Below are 2,461 nucleotides of genomic sequence, written 5' to 3' on the forward strand. Positions count from 1 at the left end.
AATTTATCCCAGTAAGTAAGACAAAAAAACAAGAGACTTATTTATAATTTTATATTGTAATAAGCACTATGATAAAAAATAACTTGAGTGCTGTGAAAGAATAATAGGGACGGATCTATTTAGATAGGGTTGCCATCTACTATTCAAGATGGCAGGTGGCCCGGCGCGGTGGTGCACGCCTGTAATCCCAGCACTCTGGGAGGCCGAGGCAGGTGGACTGCCTGAGCTCAGGAGTTCGAGACCACCCTGGGCAACATGGTGAAACCTCGTCTCTACTAAAATACAAAAAATTAGCCGGGCATGGTGGCGGGCGCCTGTAGTCCCAGCTACTCGGGAGGCTGAGGCAGGAGAATCGCTTGAACCCAGAAGGCGGAGGTTGCAGTGAGCCGAGATCGCGCCACTGCACTCCAGCCTGGGTGACAGAGGGAGACCCTGTCTCCAAAAAAGAACAAACAACAACAACAAAAAAGACGGCAGGTAGTTGAGGTTCTGACACCAGCTAGTTGACTGCAGTCATGTCGCCTGGGTCCTGCCGCTCCCTCCTCCCTAAGCAACCTAGCTACAAAGCCTGAGATCCGCGCAGGCGCACAGACGGTTGCTATGGGGACAGCTGCTCCGGCGCAAGCGCAGACTGCCACAAGATGTCGTCCGTGGCGGCTGCACGAGCAGTTCCTGTGGGCCGTGGGCTCCGGGGCCTGCAACGGACCCTACCTCTTGTAGTGATTCTCGGGGCCACAGGCACCGGCAAATCCACGCTGGCGTTGCAGCTAGGCCAACGGCTCGGCGGTGAGATCGTCAGCGCTGACTCCATGCAGGTATGGCAGTGCGGCTGGCCCGGGCGCCTGGGAACCCCGGAGGCCGCGTGGACACCCTGTGGCAAAGGTCTTAAAGGGTGAACCCCGAGGCTTGTAGGGGCGGAGGGAGTAGGTAAAGGGAGCCCATACTTACTAAGCGCCCGCCGCATGCCAGACACAGTGCCAGAGGTTTCCCTTATCATCGTCTCATTAACTGCTCACGACGTTACTGTTTGGTAGATACTGTGATCTCGTTTTATGGAGAAGGGAATAGGGGCTTAGGAAGGTGAAACGACTTTTTCCATGTCACATAGCGAGTAAGTACAAGGTCGACATATAGGTATCCAGTAAATATTTTTTGAATAAAAATGATTCCAGAGCTTTTGTTATAACTCTAACTCTAACCCTAACCCAGCGAGATCAGGATAAATTGGATACCACCTATAGTGTCTGCTGGGGGAGTGGAATAGGGTTGACAGTCAGGAGACCTGGATTCTAGTCCTGAATCTGCCATTGGCCATGTGACTTCGGATCAACAATGTCGTTTATATGGACGTTATTTTATGTAACTGTGAAGTGAGGAAAATGTCACCTACCGCACAAGGTTATAGTGCTTAATAAATGGGATCATGAGCGTTAGAACGAAGAACAGAGTCCCTGTCCGGAGTAAGGTCAGACTCGTGGTAAATGGGTTTTTAAGCGGAGGTTTTAAATCATGCTGGCTGATTTAAAGTTGAAGGGGCTTTGTCCTCTTTGAACTGGGAGGCCCAGAAGGGGTGTACATCACATGTGGGAGCATTTTGCTCCATTAAGAGTGGGTAGTGGGTGACATTTTGGGTAAATCTCTGATGGAGGAACTACAGCAGCTGTTTGTTGAAGAGAATTTACAGTTATGAGTCTTCACAGAGTAAACGAGATGTTGAGCATGAAATAACCTGGCACTGAACATAGCACCTGATGAGTATTCAGCAAAGAAGGGCAGTTCCTTTCCCCAATTCACCCAGAAGCCTATGGGCATAGTTTCTGCTTTCATTAGTTTATTTGGCATGACAAGACCATCAGCACACATGAAACGATTGGATAATTCAACAAATAATTTGTTTGCAGTCCACTTTGTGCCAGCTTCAGAAGACAATTTACCTCAAATCCCAGCTGTCTTTTCCAGGATATGCAACTATAGCCTAACCTCTTCATGCCTTTGTTTCTTCTTCTGTAAAGTAGGAATAATAATATCAATAACATAACATTATTGTGACGATTAAATGAGATAAAGTATGTGCAGTACTTAATACAATATATGGCACATAATAAGAGCTAAAAATACAGTAGTTGCTATTTTCTGCAAGGCCCTACTGAAGAGACAAAATCGTAATTTCTGCCCTTGAGTTTTAGTCCAGCTTAACATAAAACAAGGCAGAGCTAATAAATGTTTGGACAAATATTTTAATGGATTTGCAAGATGTTGGGAGGAGAGAGGCTACAAATGCTAGATTTTATGACAAGTATTATAGAATTACTGAGACAGGAGAAATCATTGAAGACTGGCTTAGTACAGAAAGCTCTCTGAAAAAGGGCTTGAAAAATAGGTCAAGTTGCGATAGGTAAGAAAGAAGAAAAGACTTATTAAAGGAAAACATGAGACGGGCGGATCACGAGGTCAGGAGATC

At 46.5% G+C, this 2,461-nt stretch overlaps 1 protein-coding gene across 2 annotated transcripts in view; it reads left to right on the forward strand.

Moving 5' to 3' along the window:
• The first annotated feature begins 632 nt into the window (after positions 1-632).
• Positions 633-2,461, forward strand: part of TRIT1 (tRNA isopentenyltransferase 1) — a 48,212-nt gene continuing 46,383 nt past the window's right edge. For both annotated transcript variants that reach the window (XM_011977666.1, XM_011977667.1), the window contains exon 1: positions 633-815. In XM_011977666.1, coding sequence (XP_011833056.1) covers positions 642-815 — 174 coding nt within the window. In that variant the 5' untranslated portion in view covers positions 633-641. The remainder of the gene's footprint in view (positions 816-2,461) is intronic.

The sequence above is a fragment of the Mandrillus leucophaeus genome, unplaced genomic scaffold, assembly GCF_000951045.1.
Source record: "Mandrillus leucophaeus isolate KB7577 unplaced genomic scaffold, Mleu.le_1.0 Scaffold182, whole genome shotgun sequence".
Lineage (NCBI taxonomy): Eukaryota > Metazoa > Chordata > Mammalia > Primates > Cercopithecidae > Mandrillus > Mandrillus leucophaeus.